General features: G+C 44.0%; 1 protein-coding gene across 4 annotated transcripts in view; it reads right to left on the reverse strand.

Moving 5' to 3' along the window:
- The window catches only part of slc44a2 (solute carrier family 44 member 2), a 29723-nt gene extending 10699 nt beyond the window's left edge, over nt 1-19024 (reverse strand). For 2 of the 4 annotated variants that reach the window (XM_046312729.1, XM_046312727.1), the window contains exons 1-7: nt 6755-6845; nt 5282-5330; nt 5071-5144; nt 4594-4678; nt 1872-2073; nt 1721-1781; nt 1474-1600 (exon numbers count right to left, since the gene is read on the reverse strand). In XM_046312729.1, coding sequence (XP_046168685.1) covers nt 1474-1600; nt 1721-1781; nt 1872-2073; nt 4594-4678; nt 5071-5144; nt 5282-5330; nt 6755-6770 — 614 coding nt within the window. In that variant the 5' untranslated portion in view covers nt 6771-6845. Of the gene's footprint in view, nt 1-1473; nt 1601-1720; nt 1782-1871; nt 2074-4593; nt 4679-5070; nt 5145-5281; nt 5331-6754; nt 6846-18806 lie in introns of those variants that run through there. The other 2 variants (XM_046312728.1, XM_046312726.1) reach the window with 2 other exon arrangements.
- Nucleotides 19025-19998: the final 974 nt, after the last annotated feature.

Here is a 19998-nt window from a genome sequence, read left to right on the forward strand (position 1 = left end):
CTATGAAATAACACATATGGAATCATGTAGTAACCAAAGAAGTGTTTTCAAAGTAGCCACACTTTGCCTTGATGACAGCATTGCACACTCTTGGCATTCTCTCAACCAGCTTCATGAGGTAGTCACCTGGAATGTATTTCAATGAACAGGTGTGCCTAGTTAAAAGTTCATTTGTGGAATTTCTTTCCTTCTTATTGCATTTGAACCAATCAGTTGTGTTGTGACATGGTAGGGTTGTTATACAGAAGATAGCCCTATTTGATAAAAGACCAAGTCCATATTATGGCAAGAACAGCTCAAATAAGCAAAGAGAAACGACAGTCCATCATTACTTTAAGACATGAAGGTCAGTCAATCTGGAACATTTCAAGAACGTGAAAGTTTCTTCAAGTGTAGTTGCAAAAACCATCAAGCTCTATGATGAAACTGGCTCTCATGAGGACCGCCACAGGAAAGGAAGACTCAGAGTTACCTCTGCTGCAGAGGATACATTCATTAGAGTTAACTGCACGTCAGAATGCAGCCCAAATAAATGCTTCATAGAGTTCAAATAACAGACACATCTCAACATCAACTGTTCAGAGGAGACTGCATGAATCAGGCCTTCATGGTCAAATTGCTGCAAAGAAACCACTACTAAAATACACCAATAATAAGAAAAAACTTGCTTAGGCCAAGAAACACAAGCAATGGACATTAGACCAGTGGAAATCTCTCCTATGGTCTGATGAGTCCAATTATGAGGTTTTTGGTTCCATCCTTCGTGTCTTTGTGAGACGCAGAATGGTTGAACGAATGATCTCCACATGTGTGTTTCCCACCGTGAAGCATGGAGGAGGAGGTGTGATGTGGGGGTGCTTTGCTGGTGACACTGTCAGTGATTTATTTAGAATTCAAGGCACACTTATCCAGCATGGCTACCATAGAATTCTGCAGTGATTCACCATCCCATTTGGTTTGCATTTAGTGGGACTATCGTTTGTTTTTCAACAGGATAATGACCAAATACACCTCCAGGCTGCGTAAGGGCTATTTGACCAAGGAGAGTGATGGAGTGATACATTAGATGACCTGGCCTCCACAATCCCCAACCTCAACCCAATTGAGATGGTTTGGGATGAGTTGGACCGCAGAGTGAAGGAAAAGCAGCCAACAAATGCTCAGCATATGTGGGAACTCCTTCAAGACTGTTGGAAAAGCATTGCAGGTGAAGCTGGTTAAGAGAATGCCAAGAGTGCGCAAAGCTGTCTTCAAGGCAAAGGGTGGCTACTTTGAAGAATCTAATTTGTTTAACATTTTTTTGTTTACTACATGATTCCATATGTGTTATTTCAAGTTTTGATGTCTTCACTATTACTCTACAATGTAGAAAATAGTCCAAATAAAGAAAAACCCTTGAATGAGTAGGTGTGTCCAAACTTTTGACTGGTACTGTATATTGACGGTGTTTCAGGTTGAGGCATGAGGACTCACTTTGAAGCGTCCAGAAAATCAGTGGCGTTCACCTTCTCTCCCTCCCCGTTGTCAAAAATAGTCTCGTTGCCAACGACAACCACACCACCTTTCATGGTACTGAGAGCTGGAAGGCACCGACGAGTGACTGGAGGGAGAGGAGAGAGAGTGGAGAATCACTAACTGTGTGGCCACTATACATTTACTAAGTCTTTATAAAAACACACGCACACATACAGTGCACGCTATGGCTCCTGAGAAGACTTACATGGTTTGCTGGACATGAGCATGGAAGGACACAGGCCATCCCTCAGGATCTTGAGAACACTCTGCGAAACAAAACAAAGTCACCCTTAGTTACACATTATTTCCCTAACTACATTCTTTGCCACTGCAAATGTATCTCCTCTGTCACCCACCATTTTGGAGAAGTCCACTCCTTCCTTGCAGAACTGCTTGTAGTACTCCTGATCTCCTTTGTTCTCGAAGGCTTTCCGCAACATCATGTGTTTGGTAGGACAGCTTTCCACACATAACTGAGTGGTGGGGCACTGGAACTCCAGCAGGGTCAGGGGACTGGCACACTTCAGGATGTTGAAGTAGAACAGGAGAGGTTTCTTCCTGTTAGAGACAATTACAGTTGACATACACCTTAGCCAAATACATGTAAACTCAGTTTTCACAATTCCTAACATTTAATCCTAGTAAAAATTCCCTGTCTTAGGTCAGTTAGGATCACCGCTTAATTTTATGAATGTGAAATGTCAGAATAGTAGTAGAGAGAATGATTTATTTCAGCTTTTATTTCTTTCATCACATTCCCAGTGGGTCAGAAGTTTAAATACACTCAATTAGTATTCAGTAGCATTGCCTTTAAATTGTTTAACTTGGGACAAACATTTCGGGTAGCCTTCCACAAGCTTCCCACAATATTGTCCATTTGGAAGACCCATTTGCGACCAAGCAAATGATGTCATGGCTTTATAAGCTTTTGATAGGATAATTGACATCATTTGAGTCTACCTTCAAACTCAGTGCCTCTTTGCTTGATATCATGGGAAAATCAAAAGAAATCAGCCAAGACCTCAGAAAAAAATTGTAGACCTCCACAAGTCTGGTTCATCCTTGGGAGCAATTTCCAAATGCCTGAATGTACCACGTTCATCTGTACAAACAATGGTACGCAAGTATAAACACCATGGGACCATGCAGCCGTCATACCGCTCAGGAAGGAGACGCGTTCTGTCTCCTAGAGATGAACGTACTTTAGTGCGAAATCAATCCCTGAACAACAGCAAAGGACCTTGTGAAGATGCTAGAGGAAACAGGTACAAAAGTATCTATATCTACAGTAAAACGAGTCCTATATCGACGTAACCTGAAAGGCCGCTCAACAAGGAAGAAGCCACTGCTCCAAATCCGCCATAAAAAAAGCCAACTACACATGGGGACAAAGATTGTACTTTTTGGAGAAATGTCCTCTGGTCTGATGAAACAAAAATAGAACTGTTTGGCCATAATGACCATTGTTATGTGTGGAGGAAAAAGGGGAGGCTTGCAAGCTGAAGAACACCATCCCAAATGGGAAGCACGGGGGTGGCATCATCATGTTGTGGAGGTGCTTTGCTGCAGGAGAGACTGGTGCACTTCACAACATAGATGACATCATGAGGCAGGAAAATCATGTGGATATATTGAAGCAACATCTCAAGACATCAGTCAGGAAGTTAAAGCTTGGTCGCAAATGGGTCTTCCAAATGGACAATGACCCCAAGAATACTTCCACAGTTGTGGCAAAATGGCTTAAGGACAACAAAGTCAAAGTATTTATGTGGCCATCACAAAGCCCTGACCTCAATCCTATAGAACATTTGTGGGCAGAAATGAAAAATTGTGTGCGAGCAAGGAGGCCTACAATCCTGACTCAGTTACACCAGCTCTGTCTCGAGGAATGGGCCAAAATTCCCCTAACTTATTGTGGGAAGCTTGTGGAAGGCTACCCAAAACGTTTGACTCAAGTTAAACAATTTAAAGGCAATGCTACCAAAAACTAATTGAGTGTATGTAAACTTCTGATCCACTGGGAATGTGATGAAAGAAATCAAAGCTGAAATAAATCATTCACTCTACTATTATTCTGACATTTCACATTCTTAAAATAAAGTGGTGATCCTAACTGACCTAAAGGCAGGACATTTTTACTAGGATTAAATGTCATGAATTGTGAAAAATGAGTTTAAATGTATTTGGCTAAGGTGTATGTAATCTTCCGACTTCAACTGTAGTAGTTCATATGTAGAGACAGTTATATAGTAGTTCATATGTAGAGACAGTTATATAGTAGTTCATATGTAGAGACAGTTATATAGTAGTGAATATGTAGAGACAGTTATATAGTAGTGAATATGTAGAGACAGTTATATAGTAGTTCATATGTAGAGACAGTTATATAGTAGTTCATATGTAGAGACAGTTATATAGTAGACAGTTATATAGTAGTGAATATGTAGAGACAGTTATATAGTAGTTCATATGTAGAGACAGTTATATAGTAGTTCATATGTAGAGACAGTTATATAGTAGTTCATATGTAGAGACAGTTATATAGTAGTTCATATGTAGAGACAGTTATATAGTAGTGAATATGTAGAGACAGTTATATAGTAGTGAATATGTAGAGACAGTTATATAGTAGTGAATATGTAGAGACAGTTATATAGTAGTGAATATGTAGAGACAGTTATATAGTAGTGAATATGTAGAGACAGTTATATAGTAGTGAATATGTAGAGACAGTTATATAGTAGTTCATATGTAGAGACAGTTATATAGTAGTTCATATGTAGAGACAGTTATATAGTAGTTCATATGTAGAGACAGTTATATAGTAGTGAATATTTACAGGAAGTACATATTACAGCGTTTTATAATGCATCCTTCAGGATGTTCTTTTTCATCTTCACACAGCAGGGTGTTACAGGCTCCCCACAGCGCATCAGGATGATACCACACAAGCCATATTAACACGAAGAGACAGATAATATCTTGACATGTGAATGGACAAGAGGAATTCTGAAGGATCAGTGTTGAAGAGAGATGTTCAAAGGCAGAATAAATAGGGGGGTAATGGAAGGGGCTTACTCCAGGGGGGTCCCGGCCTGGCCACAGAACTGTCCTCTGCTGTCAGTCGGGTAGATAACCTTCCTGGGGTCCCCCTGAGACCAGGCTGGAGTAGGAGGAAGTATAACAACACTGTGGTTCAGATACTGTCCAGTTATCATAACGACACATGATGGAATCTAATAGAATAATTTCAAATAGAATAAAATGTAACTTTACTGTGTCATATTTGGGCCTTGTGTTTTGGTTAATCATGTCACATGACCTGGAATTTAAACTTTATTTAAAGCTCTTTCACCAAACTGCTCCCTTTTCTTTTTATGTCCGACGGCCCAGCACCATCCTCAGACAATTTCTTACATTTTTGGTCCAATTATCATTTCTGGAAAAGGCTTACAATAAAAGTTCAAATCCAGGTCATGTGACATGATTAACCAAAACACAGGGCACTAGAACTGATGTAATGGCCAGTAATAGTGTAGTTGTGGAGACACTGACCCAGGATCCCCACAGCAAAGTATCCCAGTATGGCCAAGATGAAGAGAATACAGCAGAACACATCTGTGCAGCCCCTGGCAACCAGAGAGGGAGGGAGAGAGAGAGAGATGGTTCGACTGCTATTTTTTGACGTTGAGCTTTATTAAGCTTTGCTATGTGGGTAATTGATAGACTGAGGTTTGGCTGTCAAAGCTGATAATGAGATGATTACCTGTTGTGGATGGGTCCTTTGAAGGTAGGGTCAAACTTCCGTGCTTCACCTGTGAACAAGCAAAGAGAGAGAGTTTATTATTTTTCACTATATTTATACACAGGTGTGTGTGTGTGTGTGTGTGTGTGTGTGTGTGTGTGTGTGTGTGTGTGTGTGTGTGTGTGTGTGTGTGTGTGTGTGTGTGTGTGTGTGTGTGTGTGTGTGTGTGTGTGTGTGTGTGTGTGTGTGTGTGTGTGTGTGTGTGTGTGTGTTGTGTGTGTGTGTGTGTGTATCAGTATATCTGTAAGTGTGTGTACACATTAACAACGCTGAGACATATTTTCCATAACAAAAGGATTCTCCCGCAAGACTGACATGACTAGCAACCCACAAAATGGCTCCCCGGTGACTCAGAGCTCCCGGTGGACATTCTTAGGCGCCATAGTAACGCTATGGTAACACCTCAGAGACTAGGCAGGCACCACATCAGACAGCGCATCTACTCAATTCACCATAGTCTGGTAGCAGAGCAAGACAATTATAATGCCGTGTATACAGTCAGAATGGTCCTGATACAATGTATTCTACATAACATCTAGAAACCAACACAAAAAGCTCAATCACCCAAGAACATTTTTAGTTCTTACCCAGAGTGACTTACAGTACTGAGTGCATACAGTGTCATTCTCTCTCCCCCCCGTGGGAATCAAACCCACAACCCTGGCATTGCCAATGCCATGCTCTACTAACTGAGCTACACAGTTCTACAATACGCAAATGATGTGGGGCAACATTGTATTTCCTGTTTTGCATCTAAGATCTTGACCCTTATCCTGTTATGACATATGGCCATGTGTCTTGTTAACGAACGTGTCACATTATTTTCTGAACATAGAGCACAGTGTGACTGAGAACATTGTTGCAGCTTCTTGTGGGCATGATATACTGTTCTGTCAACGTGAGATATAACAGTGAGTCAGGCTTTCCATCCTGCTCAACAAAAAAATAGGAAACACCCCTTTTCTTCAGATGGCAGAACAATTAGTTTGACTGTACAGTATTTAAGAACATTATTGTATGAGTGTTGGAAATCCCTTTGTACACAACAGCTGCAATGTGATGACACACTGTAGCCTACACTCCTAGAAAAAAGGGTTCCAAAATAGTTCTTCGGCTGTCCCCATAGGAGAACCCTTTTTGGTTCTAAGAGTGTACACTATTTCACTGTGTCATCAGATCACACACGTTGCAACCATCGAACACCCAGTGTCCCATAAAATAAACCATATTGGTTTGTAAACCAAAGTGAGTTGCCTCAATCTCATTCATTTACTGTCTTTAATTACAGCCCATAATGTTCAGTTCAAAACATAAACAACGTCACAGACAACAACTGAAAAGGCTTCTCCCATCATGCCTTCAATCGGCGAGAAGTGAAAGAAACAACAGGCACAACGAAAACCGTTGCACCGCCGTCCTGAATATTTACAATACCTTTATTCTTTGCCATTCTCACTCCTCAGTCACTCCCTTTCTGTCTTTTTCATCAACAGGTTGGATGTATTCATGTGTTAATGTACACGTTTAATGCGTTAAGTGTGTCTCGACTCCAGACCACCACCTCAGACCTCACTTCCTTCTTCCTGTGTATTGCAAAATAAAGAACGAGTCAAATCTTGTTCTGCCTTCCTTTACCATTACGCTCCCTCCATTCCCTCGCTCTCTTCATTTCTCCCTCTCTTTGCCTATTTTACTGGGCTGTTATCATGGGAATGGGTGGCACACAGGAGGGTTGGAGAGGAGAGAGAGAGAGAGAGCGAGAGAGAGAGAGAGAGAGAGAGAGAGAGAGAGAGAGAGAGAGAGAGAGAGAGAGAGAGAGAGAGAGAGAGAGAGAGAGAGAGAGAGAGAGAGAGAGAGAGAGAGAGAGAGAGAGAGAGAGAGAGAGAGAGAGAGAGAGAGAGAGAGAGAGAGAGGTGTGACGACCCTCCCACTCTGCCGTATTCTGTCTTTGTTCTTGTTTCCTTATTAGGATGCGACCGGAGTTGAGCAGGGTCGTCAGAGATGGGAAACACCTGGGCCAGGTGTCTCCCAGGATAAATAGACCTAAAATGAGCTTTCCGTGCAGTTTGTAGATTGTGGTGTAATTCTTGGTGGACTTTTGTTTGTGTGCTTTGGCAAAGCTTTCAACAGGATTATCACATTCATGCATGCAAAAAACTCACTTTGAAGGTACTGATTACACACACCATTGGATATTTTCCTTAGAACAAGTTAATAAATATAGTTTTTGTTATTTTCTCACGTTGTCTTTATACGGGCTTTGAGCCGGTTCGTGACAAGTGGGGGCTCATCCGGATCTTTGAACTATTGGTTTGGGAGACCGTGGAGGTACGTGTTTGGTTTGAATATGGTGTTTGAGTGTGATCGGCCCAGTATTGGTTGCCTTTGTTGTTTGGTTTGTGTGCTGCGTTGGAGAGAGTATAATGGTTAGTTTCCAGGCCTTGCCTAACCTGGAAACTCTGATTGCCTACTTTCTGTTGGGAAGTCAGTCTGAGGAGGTGAAAATCGACCTCGGTAGGAGATTTGTGTAGGGTAGTGGAACTTTACCCGGAGCTATAGCCTTTTCCCCTGATAGGTTTAGCTTGTTTCATTTTTTGGAATATGTTGGGCAAATGTTTGTTATTTTTGTGTGGTGTCTGTGGACTGAGCAGTTGTCTCGGGGGCACATCCGTGGCTTGGTGGAATTTGCCAGCATGCTGGGGAGTTCTATTTCCTTGCCAGCGGGCTTGCGTACCCACCGCAAATCTGCACGAAGACTAGGGTTGAGTTATTGTTTTTGGGGAAGCTCCATATCTCATCTCTCTTCTGTGGTGCTCAGGGTGATTGTCAATTCTCGGGTTGTGTTCTGGTGTGCTCACATCCATACTCAATTCACCATAGCAGAAGGGAAGAGCGACAATGTTTTTGTGTGATTATGAAACGTCTTATGTAGATAAGTTCATTCGCTCTCCATCAGAGGAATTTTTAGGTTCTAAAGAACAGCTGTTGAAGGTGAAACACTACAAGTTGAGATTAGTGATAAACGTCTAAAGATTCTATTAGGTTGTATTGAAAGCCAATCTGATGGAAGTGGTATTCTTTGCCACCGGGCCAGCCTCTGCTGAGGATTTGTTGTCTCCCATAACGTTACAATGGCCATTCCATCGGTTAGTCCTAGTAGCCTTCTTTTTGAACAGCAGAAAGAACTGCTTTTGTTACACTAGAGCATGATCGTGAGAAGCTAGAGCATGATCGGCAGCATGATCTGAAAGCTAGAGCATGATCGTGTGAAATATGAAAAGGAATTGGCATTTAAACAATATATGGAGCGTGCTGTTGCAACAAGAACGTATAGAGTTGGTTAGGGAGGAAAGATCTCAGGGGAGAGTTTGTTTTGGGAAGGTGACCCAGATTTACCTAAGTGGGTAGTTCCGCTTTTGGTCGTGCCCCAGAGACATTTGATATTGTTGGGAACTCCATTTTGCCTTCAAAAGGGACCCCGAGACATTCTTTTCTTGTTTGAGCGGTTGCCCCTACGCTGTATTCTGAGAACTTTATGTTGCAGTGTGTGCTGACTGGTAAAGCGCAGGAAGCATATTCAGCTCTTATGTACACGACAGTGCCAGTTATGATAAACTGTTAAAACAGCTGTGTTACAGATTTATGAATTGGTCCCTGAGGCTTACCGCCAACGATTTAGAACTTTAAAAAGGACAAAGACTCATGTTGAGTTTGCTGTGAAGTTATCTTTACAGTTTATCGCTGGTGTTCTGCCTCTGCAGTTGTGACTTTCCAAGGGCTGTGTGATCTGATTATGTTAAGCAATTTAAGGACACAATTCCTGATCGTGTTGCCACTTATATTAATGAACAGAAAGTAAAGAATGTTGCTGAAGCTGCGGTTTTGGCGGACAGTATGTGTTGACTCACAAAAGTGTCTTTGCAAAACCCCGTATTCGGAAAGAGTGGGGGCGTTCGGATAGATTTGTGTGTGTGTTCTCACCGAGATATTTGATTCTCGGGCAGAGTTCTATTCAACTAGGGTTGAACCTGACTCCCATGGTAAGGCTGACTTTGGGCAGGAGTGTCACTTGTTTCAGGTCATTGGAAAAGGAATGTCCACTTCTCAGGTCAAAGTGTTGTGTTGCCTAAATCTAAGCCTTCAGCTGCACCTGTTCCACATCAGTTCATTCTTGACTCATTTCCTCAGGCCCAGGAGAATGTGAAAGTCCATATTGATCAGACTATTTACTTTCATTACAGAAGGTTTGTGTCTATGTTAGGAAGTAAAGACCTAGTGCTTTGAAGATCCTGAGAGACACAGGTGCCTCTGAATCATTTGTGTTGGATCTGTGTTACCCTTTTCTGCTGAGACTGATTCTGGGCTAGTGTTCAATGGGAATAGGTTTTAACACTCTGTCAGTTCCATTGCATAAACTGATGTTGGATTGTGGGCTGGTGAAATGGCTAAAGAGAAGTTATCATCTTCACAGGATAGGATGAAGGGCAGATCGCCGAACTGAGCCTCGTCCCTTTAGTCCAGGTGACCAGGTTCTTGCTCTGCTTTGTTGGTTCTCCTTTTCAAGCCAAGTTTCAAGGTCCATATACAGTTGCCCAAAACTGAGCAAAATTATCTGGATGCCACTCAGAACGGAGGAAAGCAACCAGCTGTGCCATGTAAATCTGTTAAAACCCTATCACGTTCCTCTGAGACTGAACAGTGCTGAGGAGGAAACCTTTCATTTGGCTGATACCGTTGTTTCCTTGGGTTCTTGTCGTGCTAGACTGTGCATGAGGAGGAAGATGTTCCTGGTCCTGACGATTGTATATTGCAGGGTAGATTGAAAAATTCAGAAACACTGGATATTTTAGACAGTCTTCTCACTCACCTACCTGTTGATGAGCGGAAAGAGATGGTTGGTCTGATTCAGAGATTTCAGGTTTATTTTCTGATACACCTACCGTACAAACTTAATAGAACATGATATTGACATTAGAGGTCTGACCCCATTCTCAGTTCTATAGAGTTTCAGAGAAACTACGTTGTCTGGATGCTGAGGTCAAGTACATGCTGGAGATCATTTGCAGAGCCTTCTTTCTCCAGTTGGGCTTGCTCCTGTAGATCAGTACCGGATGGAACAAACTCTTCATGTACTTCCCAGTGGAAGGTAAACAGTGTCACAAAGCCAGATTCATTTCCTCTTCCTCGGATGGAGGACTGTGTTGATCAAGTCTGTGCAGCTAAGTTTGTGAGCAAATTTGACCTGTTGCTCTCCCTGGTCTGGCCAAGGCTATTGGCAGGTGCCACTGACGAGTAGGGCACTGAAATCTCTGCCTTTATTACACCCTTTGGTCTGTACTTCTTTTCAGTTATGAGTTTCCTGCGCAATGCACCTGCCACTTTTCAGCGACTTATGAACAGGGTTGTCCCCTCTGACCGGGTCGCTGTTTATTTGGACCTGTAGTGATCATGCAGATACTAAGAACTCTGTCCCGATCAGTTTGAACGTCTGGCTGCAGGTCCAGAGCACAATCAATCTGGCAAAATGTGAGTTTGCTCAGAAACAACACTTACTACCTTGGAAAAGTGGTCATGCGTGTTCGGGCTAAAGTGGTGGCTATTGATGCACCACCAACTACTAAAAAGGAACTGATGCGTTTCTTGGGCATGATTGGTTATTACCGTAGTTTTTGTAATAACCTCTACTGTGGTCCTCCCTTGACAGATATGCTGAAAGCTAAGGCTGTTTACGTTTGGTCTACTCTCAACTTTTGAAGATTCAAAGAGGTTGCTTACCTCAACTCCAGTGCTGGCTGCTCCTCCATGGATTTGTCATTTACCTTGCAGGTGGATGCTAGTCATGTGGGGGCAGGTGCAGTTTTGCTGCAAGCAGATGTGTCTGGGATTGAGAAGCCTGTTAGTTTCTTTTCTAAAAAGTTTAACGATTATCAGTTGAACTATTCGGTCCCTTGAGATCAGCACTCATTTGGGCCTACAACACTCAGTGTATGTCACTCTACACCGACCTAATCACTTTTTGAGGTCCATGATGTGTCCAAACCAGAGGATAATGCATGGTGTTTATTTTTACAATCATTCCATCTAGATGTGAGGCACATCCGGGGGACTGAAACGATTGCATGCATGCTCCTCGTCCGCCCTGTTCCTAGTTTACGTGACTGACCATTGTTTCGTATTGTCATGTTCTCTCTGTCCTGTCTGCTCCCTCCTGGTCTTGTTTTCTCCTCTTAGGTTGCTTCCTGTGCGAAGGTTGCTGAGGTCTGGGGAGGATTGGCTGGGGCAAATCACTAAACCTCCAGGGCACAGAGGCCTCAATTTGGGACCTCCTGTGTCAATTTGATCAGCACTCCAATTTGGGATGAGCAGGCCTAGTCAATTTGGGACTCAGAGGCCTCAATCCAGAGGCCTAGAATCAGCACTCCTGTGTCAATCCTAGATCAGCCTCCAATTTGGGACCTCCTAGATCAGCACCTGTGTCAATCCTTCCCCTGTGTCAATTTGGGACAGCACCTCCAATTTGGGACCTCCTGTGTCAATTTGGGGCGCGGGAGGGCTGGTACCTCCTTGTTGGTCCCCGGTTTTATGATCAGCACCCTCCCACTCTGTCTGATCAGTATTCTGTCTTTGTTCTTGTTTCCTTATTAGATGCAGCACTCCTACCTCATAGATCAGCACTGGGCCACCTCCTAGATCAGCACCTCCTCCTTCAGATCAGACTCTACCTCCATGAGCACTCTGTTCCTAGATTGTGGTGTGGTTCTTGGTGGCCTTTTGTTTGTGTGCTTTGGCACCTTTCCCCCTATTATCACATTCATGATCAAAACACTCCTACCTCCTAGATCAGCACTCCTTGGATATTTTCCCTAGATCAGCATCTTTTGTTACCTCCTCCAGATGTCTCCCTTTGTTAGCTTTGACTCCTGACAGAGGTAACAGTGTTTTTCTTTTCCCTAGATCAGCATCAGCACTAACCTTTTTCCTCCTAAAAATGACTTTGGTGAGTTCACCCTAATAGAGGGGATTTTAAAAGCTTTACAGAACTTGCATCTATCCTAAAATAGATGGGTGTGGATGCAAAAGTCAGGGTGACTAGAAACAAAGCTAACGAAGCTTCAAATAACACATGCAACCTTATATCTGTAAAAAGCCCACAGGAAGAGGATCCTTCATAGATCAGCAGTTCTCTCGCTACCAGCGATCATGGGACTTCCTGAACTTTCTAACTTCTTGATCAGCACTCCTTTTTTTAACCTCACTCCTGATTGCCTTCCCACCGTGCTGAAAGTATCTATAACTAGACTCCATATGATTTACAAACAATCTTAACTATCAAATATATGATCTATAAGTCTATAAATGAGTTTTCAACAAAACCTGGCAATGTTTGTAGTCTACCCAGCATTTTCTTTTGTACTGATTGTATTTGAATGTCCTATTTTATATTGCATTAGACAGGGCACATGTGGAAAAGAGAGCTCTCAGTATGTCTTCCCAGTGGAAATAAAGGTTCAATCACAAATGAAAATGCAGCCTGCATAGACCACCATACATATGTGTGTCTGTTCTGGAAGGACATATGCCCTCCTAGATCTCTCCCTGGTCTGGCCAGACACCTTCCCCTAGATTCCAACCTCCAAGGCCATGTGATAGACAGCACTCCTAGTATGTATTGACCTCTGACAATGGGAGATCAGCAGATCTGTTTGTGTCCACTCCTTTTCTGAAGTGTCTATACTTGCCGCTGGTTGCCAAATAAATCCATCCCAAATCACTCCTACCTGCCGCTCCCCTCTCATTCCCCTACATGGCTCACTACGATCACACTAAGCACTCTGTCTAACAGTTTTGCTGTGACCTGAGAGAGACAGCATGACAAAGGATCATTGAAACAACACACTCCTAGATCATTCATATGCTGTGTGTGTGTGTGTGTGCCACTTGAGTTCATGAGACTCAGTGCCCCTAGACTCAGTGTGATAGATCAGCACTCCAACCTCTGCTAGATCTTTAGACACTAGACAAGACATCCAGCCTCCACACACTGGCCCACTAATACACAGTCAGAGGATATTCATAGACAGACAACATGGCAGGAAACTAGCCTGGTCCCTCCTGTTTGGTCTGTTTTGCTGTCTCCAGGTTGTTGGCAAAACAGCACAATGAGATGATACCAGGGCCTGTACCTCAGAGTAGTGCTCCTCTAGATCAGTTTCACTCCTACTCCAAGATAAACACTCCTACCTCCTAGATCAGCACTCCTCCTCCTAGATCAGCACTCCTACCTCATAGATGAGCACTCCTACCTCATAGATCAGCACTCCTACCTCATAGATCAGCACTCCTTCCCCTAGATCAGCACTCCTACCTCCTAGATCAGCACTCCTACCTCCTAGATCAGCACTCCTTCCCCTAGATCAGCACTCCTTCCCCTAGATCAGCACTCCTTCCCCTAGATCAGCACTCCTACCTCCTAGATCAGCACTCCTACCTCCTAGATCAGCACTCCTACCTCCTAGATCAGCACTCTACCTCCTAGATCAGCACTCCTTCCCTAGATCAGCACTCCTACCTCCTAGATCAGCACTCCTTCCTCCTAGATCAGCACTCCTACCTCCTAGATCAGCACTCCTACCTCCTAGATCAGCACTCTACCTCCTAGAACAGCACTCTACCTCCTAGATCAGCACTCCTACCTCATAGATCAGCACTCCTTCCCCTAGATCAGCACTCCTTCCCCTAGATCAGCACTCCTTCCCCTAGATCAGCACTCCTACCTCCTAGATCAGCACTCCTACCTCATAGATCAGCACTCCTACCTCCTAGAGCAGCACTCTACCTCCTAGATCAGCACTCCTCCACCTAGATCAGCACTCCTCCACCTAGATCAGCACTCCTCCTCCTAGATCAGCACTCCTCCTCCTAGATCAGCACTCCTCCACCTAGATCAGCACTCCTCCTCCTAGAAAAGCACTCCTACCTCATAGATCAGCACTCCCTCCTAGATCAGCACTCCTCCTCATAGATCAGCACTCCTACTCCTAGATCAGCACTCCTACCTCCTCTAGATCAGCACTCCTCCTCCTAGATCAGCACTCCTAGATCAGCACTCCTCCTCCTAGATCAGCACTCCTACCTCCTAGATCAGCACTCCTCCTCCTAGATCAGCACTCCTACCTCCTAGATCAGCACTCCTACCTCCTAGATCAGCACTCCTACCTCCTAGATCAGCACTCCTCCTCTAGATCAGCACTCCTCCTCCTAGATCAGCACTCCTACCTCCTAGATCAGCACTCCTCCTCCTAGATCAGCACTCCTCCTCCTAGATCAGCACTCCTCCTCCTAGATCAGCACTCCTACCTCCTAGATCAGCACTCCTCCTCCTAGATCAGCACTCCTCCTCCTAGATCAAAGCACTCTACCTCCTAGATCAGCACTCCTCCTCCTAGATCAGCACTCCTCCTCCTCCTAGATCAGCACTCCTACCTCCTAGATCAGCACTCCTCCTCCTAGATCAGCACTCCTCCTCCTAGATCAGCACTCCTCCTCATAGATCAGCACTCCTACCTCCTAGATCAGCACTCCTACCTCCTAGATCAGCACTCCTCCTCCTAGATCAGCACTCCTCCTCCTAGATCAGCACTCCTACCTCTCCTCCTCCTCCTCCTAGATCAGCACTCCTACCTCATAGATCAGCACTCCTCCCTCCTAGATCAGCACTCCTCCTCCTAGATCAGCACTTAGATCAGCTCCTCCTCCTCTAGATCAGCACTCCTACCTCCTAGATCAGCACTCCTCCTCCTAGATCAGCACTCCTACCTCATAGATCAGCACTCCTACCTCCTAGATCAGCACTCCTACCTCCTAGATCAGCACTTCTCCTCCTATTTAGCACTCCTCCTCCTAGATCAGCACTCCTACCTTCTAGATCAGCACTCCTCCTCCTAGATCAGCACTCCTCCTCCTAGATCAGCACTCCTACCTTCTAGATCAGCACTCCTCCTCCTAGATCAGCACTCCTCCTCCTAGATCAGCACTCATACCTCATAGATCAGCACTCCTACCTCATAGATCAGCACTCCTCCTCCTAGATCAGCACTCCTCCTCCTAGATCAGCACTCCTACCTCATAGATCAGCACCCCTCCTCCTAGATCAGCACTCCTACCTCATAGATCAGCACTCCTACCTCATAGATCAGCACTCCTCCTCCAAGATCAGCACTCCTACCTTCTAGATCAGTACTCCTACCTCTAGATCAGCACTCCTACCTCCTAGATCAGCACTCCTACCTTCTAGATCAGCACTCCTACCTCATAGATCAGCACTGCTACCTCCTAGATCAGCACTCCTCCTCCTAGATCAGCACTCCTCCTCCTAGATCAGCACTCCTCCTCCTAGATCAGCACTCCTCCTCCTAGATCAGCACTCCTACCTCATAGATCAGCACTCCTCCTCCTAGATCAGCACTCCTCATCCTAGATCAGCACTCCTACCTCATAGATCAGCACTCATCCTCCTAGATCAGCACTCCTCCTCCTAGATCAGCACTCCTCCTCCTAGATCAGCACTCCTCCTCCTAGATCAGCACTCCTCCTCCTAGATCAGCACTCATACCTCATAGATCAGCACTCCTACCTTCTAGATCAGCACTCCTACCTCCTAGATCAGCACTCCTCCTCCTAGATCAGCACTCCTCCTCCTAGATCAGCACTCCTACCTCATAGATCAGCACTCCTCCTCCTAGATCAGCACTCCTCATCCTAGATCAGCACTCCTACCTCATAGATCAGCACTCATCCTCCTAGATCAGCACTCCTCCTCCTAGATCAGCACTCCTCCTCCTAGATCAGCACTCCTCCTCCTAGATCAGCACTCCTCCTCCTAGATCAGCACTCCTACCTCATAGATCAGCACTCCTACCTCATAGATCAGCACTCCTACCTCATAGATCAGCACTCCTCCTCCTAGATCAGCACTCCTCATCCTAGATCAGCACTCCTACCTCATAGATCAGCACTCATCCTCCTAGATCAGCACTCCTACCTCCTAGATTAGCACTCCTACATCAGCACTCCTACCTCCTAGATCAGCACTCCTACCTCCTAGATCAGCACTCTTTCTCCTAGATCAGCACTCTTTCTCCTAGATCAGCACTCCTACCTCCTAGATCAGCACTGCTACCTCCTAGATCAGCACTCCTCCTCCTAGATCAGCACTCCTCCTCCTAGATCAGCACTCCTCCTCCTAGATCAGCACTCCTCCTCCTAGATCAGCACTCCTACCTCCTAGATCAGCCCTCCTCCTCCTAGATCAGCACTCCTCCTCATAGATCAGCACTCCTACCTCATAGATCAGCACCCCTCCTCCTAGATCAGCACTCCTACCTCATAGATCAGCACTCCTCCTCCTAGATCAGCACTCCTCATCCTAGATCAGCACTCCTACCTCATAGATCAGCACTTCTACTCTGAGACACTTTATGGATACAGGCCCTGGCTAGCAGAACACTGGGATCCAGGCTTTGACTCTCTATAGGTACCTGAAACATTGGTTTAAAGGCCTTCCGTTCAGTTTATGACCTTTCTGGGTGATGTGTGATGTGGGGGTAGGGAGCTGACTGAGGACAAGGCCTGTTTACATGGCAACAGGAAAGTCACAAGGATACTGTACTGACATCAGTGGCTCCTTAGATAAACCATAGAGCAGGGATCATCAACTAGATTCGGGACTATTTTTTTCTTGAGCGGATGGTCGGTGGGCTGGAACACAGTTACAAATCATTTGTAGACTGCAAATTGACTGCAAGAAGCCCAAACAGATAATAACATAATAATTTCAAACCTTGCTTACATTTGTATACAATCATGTCTCTCTATTATGCGTGGGAATACTTTGTAACAGATTTCCAAAATTAAAATCACTTGGAGCTGATTTTCTGGTGTTTTTACAGTCTTATGTCCACCAATGAAAATTCCAACCAAAAATGATGATTATTCAAATACAAATACAAGATAACTTGGGTAGCCAAATAAAATCACCTGCCAGTTGGGGAACCCTGCCATAGAGAATGTCCCTATAAGTCAACTATTGTCCGTCTCTCACTCCCTTTCTTACAAACCAGTCATACTGAATGGATATCAGTGAATCCAATTTAACATGACTAGATTACATTGGAATGAATGACTGTAAGTCGCGTTGGATAAAAGTGTCTGTTAAATGGCATATATATATATATATATATTATTACAAACCTAGGCCTCTATCTTCATCATAATATGACTAGGGTGGGGCCTAAATGCTGAATTACCGACAATGTATTGTAAGCCTGCTATGTTGGTAATCAGTTGAGGTTTGAAGTGCAGGTCTATTCCAACATGTGATGACATTGACTGGAGGGATTAAGGCTAAACAGGATGGAGGACCTCGATGACTCAACAGATCTTCTGAACAACAACTCAACCCAAAGTCCAACCACCATTTGGAAGTGCAACTGCAGCGAAGGACAGGCTGACTATCTGTGTACCTCTTGAGAGACATGTGACATGCCACGCAATGAGTGACATTTTAGAAAGTCGTTATGGCAAAACTTAAATAAATCACTGTTAATGATGCACTATAGCTGAGGGCCAATTGTTTCCGTTGCGGTGGTGTGTGTGTGTGTGTGAGTGTGTGTGTGTGTGTGTGTGTGTGTGTGTGTGTGTGTGTGTGTGTGTGTGTGTGTGTGTGTGTGTGTGTGTGTGTGTGTGTGTGTGTGTGTGTGTGTGTGTGTGTGTGAGTGTGAGTGTGTGTGTGAGTAATAACCATATGGCATTCTAGATATCACCACATGGGTGTTGTCACACAAACAACTTCTGTTTCTGTGAGAGAGCAGACTGAGCAAACGTCACCGTTATAAGCTGTCAGTACACATTCACTCTATTGATTATTCTGTTATAGAAATGAATTGGCAATGAATTAATCATTGCCCGCAAAGCAACATTTGACTAATAGCTTTGTCCTATATACTGGTTAAAGTCAAATGGACAAAGGCTGTAGAATAGACTATCCGACTTTGCTTTCTGATTCTTCTGATTCCATTTAGTGGGAACAATGGACCATGTGGGAGACATATTGGCCTAGGCCATATGGGGTTATTCATTTCCATATGATCAGTGTACATAATAGGGCAACAATGAATATCACTTAGTCCTTAAATTGAACATAAACAGCGCATCCCTTGATAGATGTAGGCTGAAACAGCACAGCTGCAAGCCTTTGATAAATGCAGGATTGATTATTTGTAAAGGGTATTTTTAATGGGAAACGTAAACTATTATTCTGCACGCTGATTATGATGATGTTGCGATGTAAATCTGTATGGGAGTGGGACACACGCGGCCGGTCCCCACCCATCATTCACGAGTCATTGTTTCCATTTTTTTCCACCCACATCCCTTTTTTCAAAAATAACGGTGCGAAGAGAATGCGAAGAAAGGGAACATTTCTTACCATATTTTGAGTCCGGAGTCGGGTTCTTCTCGTTTAGCTCCATGGTTGAATACTTGGGTGTTCTCGCTGCTGCCTGCTGATCCAATTTTGGACAGTTACCATGGAAATGTCGAACAAAAAAAACATCAATAACACAGTGAGCGATTCCCTATTCGCCGTCAAAACCGAACGTACTGTGTGTGGCAAGACCCCATCCCAAATCATGATACATTCCATACCACGAGAGAGAGAGACCGTGGCCAATCAGCTATAAAAACTAACAACTGACAGCTTGCTCGGCCAATTAAATAACCCTGAAGGCCGGACCAAAACTATTTATTTCTTGCTGCCACTTCAAAGGAATGTGAAGAAGGGTTGTGCTGTCAGACACTGTGAATAGCCTATTTTAATGTAAAAATCATTAGGCAAAATTATTCTTTACAACATGCAAATAAAATATAGAGACTGTAAGTTGTTAAAACTTAAAGGAAATCTCTCACAGCTTTGAGTGGAAGAGAGAGAGAGAGAGAGAGAGAGACAGAGAGAGAGAGAGAGAGAGAGAGAGAGAGAGGGGGGGTTCTGAGGCTTTTCACCTAAAGAGCAGAAACCCAGGCTTCACCAAAGAAAATCAGGAATATAGACATTGTCATCCTGCAAGAAACATGGTATAAAGGAGATGGACCGACTGGTTGCCCTCTAGGTGTTACACAGGGAAGAGACTCAGGGGGTATGCTAATTCCCAAATTTTTGGGGGTCTTGCCTGTTTTGCATGTAATTTTGTCATTAATGTGTGTCACATATCAGTTTGCAAACAATGTAAAAAAAATACAAACATGGTCTATTTTTATTTTCTTGAGTAAGGCATCTCCATAATGACAGTGTTTCAGCCTAGCTAAGTGATTTCTGTGGTGGTGGATCAAGCCATCAGGACATACAGAGCTTTACACCGCGATTGGCTCAGTGTTCTGTCACTCATGGGGACACTACTTCACCTCCAAGTCTAAGGGTAGACACTTTGGATGCTGCCATAGAGTTAATTTAGAAGTTCCCATCCAAGAAGACTCCAGGTCATTGGCCACAGATAAAATGGCATCAAATCATGTTATATCTACAAGAGCATTGATCGGACTGATCATGTCAACTTCATACTTTCAAAATCTTAGCTAGCAGTCATCATCATGAATGAAGTCGACAATCTACTAGCAAATCATTT

The sequence above is a fragment of the Oncorhynchus gorbuscha genome, linkage group LG18 (genome assembly GCF_021184085.1).
Source record: "Oncorhynchus gorbuscha isolate QuinsamMale2020 ecotype Even-year linkage group LG18, OgorEven_v1.0, whole genome shotgun sequence".
NCBI classification, from domain to species: domain Eukaryota; kingdom Metazoa; phylum Chordata; class Actinopteri; order Salmoniformes; family Salmonidae; genus Oncorhynchus; species Oncorhynchus gorbuscha.